Source organism: Perkinsus marinus (assembly GCF_000006405.1).
Source record: "Perkinsus marinus ATCC 50983 genomic scaffold scf_1104296959358, whole genome shotgun sequence".
NCBI lineage: Eukaryota > Perkinsozoa > Perkinsida > Perkinsidae > Perkinsus > Perkinsus marinus.
This window is the reverse complement of record NW_003206436.1, coordinates 1-1405: the sequence shown is the minus strand read 5'-3', so window position 1 is coordinate 1405 and position 1405 is coordinate 1. Positions and strand designations below refer to the sequence as shown.

At 49.8% G+C, this 1405-nt stretch overlaps 2 protein-coding genes across 2 annotated transcripts; both read left to right on the top strand.

Annotated features, from left to right (window-relative positions):
• Positions 1-275: 275 nt before the first annotated feature.
• Pmar_PMAR004904 (hypothetical protein) lies at positions 276-973 on the top strand (the record flags this gene model as incomplete). The annotated part of the gene is made up of 1 exon (XM_002773113.1): positions 276-973. A coding segment is annotated over one exon (698 nt), but the record flags the coding sequence as incomplete, so codon positions are not given.
• Positions 974-1207: 234 nt separating this feature from the next.
• Positions 1208-1367, top strand: Pmar_PMAR004903 (hypothetical protein; the record flags this gene model as incomplete). Its single annotated transcript, XM_002773112.1, has 1 exon — positions 1208-1367. A coding segment is annotated over one exon (160 nt), but the record flags the coding sequence as incomplete, so codon positions are not given.
• Between the last annotated feature and the right edge of the window lie 38 nt (positions 1368-1405).

Below are 1405 nucleotides of genomic sequence, written 5' to 3'. Positions count from 1 at the left end.
AATCGGATGTGAAGTGGTTGGGGATGTGCGTCGGGTCGAGGATCATAAGGTGGATCCATGTCCCTTTCGGGACGAATTGGTCCCCTTGGGCCCTGTCTTCGGTCTTGGGAAAGATTCTCAAACAGATCGGGGGGACGGGCGGTGCCGAAGCTATCTCCTTCTATGTCGACGATGTACTTCTGCGAGGGGACAGTTGCTCGGAGGTGTCGAAGATTCGTCGGGAGGTGGTTCCCGCATTAGAAGAGCGGGGGTTCGAAGTCCACCAGGACAAGCGAATGTCCAATCTCGACACGGATGAAGACTGTATAGGTCGAGGGGTATCTAAGGAGAAGATTCTCAGTGAGAAGTTCAGAACAGGAGGTTGGCTCGGTTACGACTGGCTCTGTGGCGAGCGAATTGATGTTATCGATGTGCGGCTGCGACAGATAGAATTGGCGAAGGAATCCAAGGTCACGGAGTCTGCCCTGAGATCAGCATTTGGCAAGTTCTTCGACCCCATGGGTCTTTTCGCGGAAGTGTCCTTGGAGCTCAGATGGGCGGCTCGGCTGGCTCATGAGAGACTGAAGCAGAGGAGGAAGGACTTCGAAGATGGTACGGACATTGTGGACGAGGAGACGGCATCTATTATATTGAGTACCATTACTGCATGTAACTCATTCCTGCAATCTGATCGTATTCTTCCCCCTCGCTATCTTGATGTGTCTACTTTATTCGTCTTCGTCGATGCCTCTGAGGCCTGCATTGCTATTGATATTCGAGTCGGTTCGGGTGCTCGTCTCTTTGCTAAGTTCAGTGTGACTCCGGGAGGCACGATTCCCAGGAGAGAATTGGAAGCAATGCGCCTCGGTGTTGAGCAGTTGTATAGCATTGTTATGGCATTGAGGTCCAAAGTCACGAGGTCTGTCATCCTCGGTGATAGTAGTATTACATTATTCCGTTTGAGAGCGGTCTTGTCTGGCCACGGCCAGAAGATGTGCTCACGATTACCTAAGCCAGAGCTTACTAGATTACTCGCAATTAAGTCTACATGTTCTGATATTATTGAATGCAGTCCTAATATTGATTTGCAATTTTGTCATATCCCTTCTCAATACAATGTTTCTGATCGGTTAACGAGACCGCTTGGCACACCATTGAGAGATGATTCCCCTTCGTGGGAACAAGTAATTCAAGTTGTTGAAGCTGACTCGATTGTCTCCTTTGATAGATCAGTCATAGCTACTTCGGATGGTCCCGATGAGATGGCTTCCGAGGGAGAGACGAGTGAGGGTGAAGGCCAAGAGGAGTTATCGGGAGAGCAGTGTGAGTGTCTCGTTGGCCAGAAGGAGGATGTAGAGCGAGATTGGTTTGAAGTATTCGCGGATAGAGTGGGGAAGGCTCAATTAAGTGACGACTTCTGTGTGTT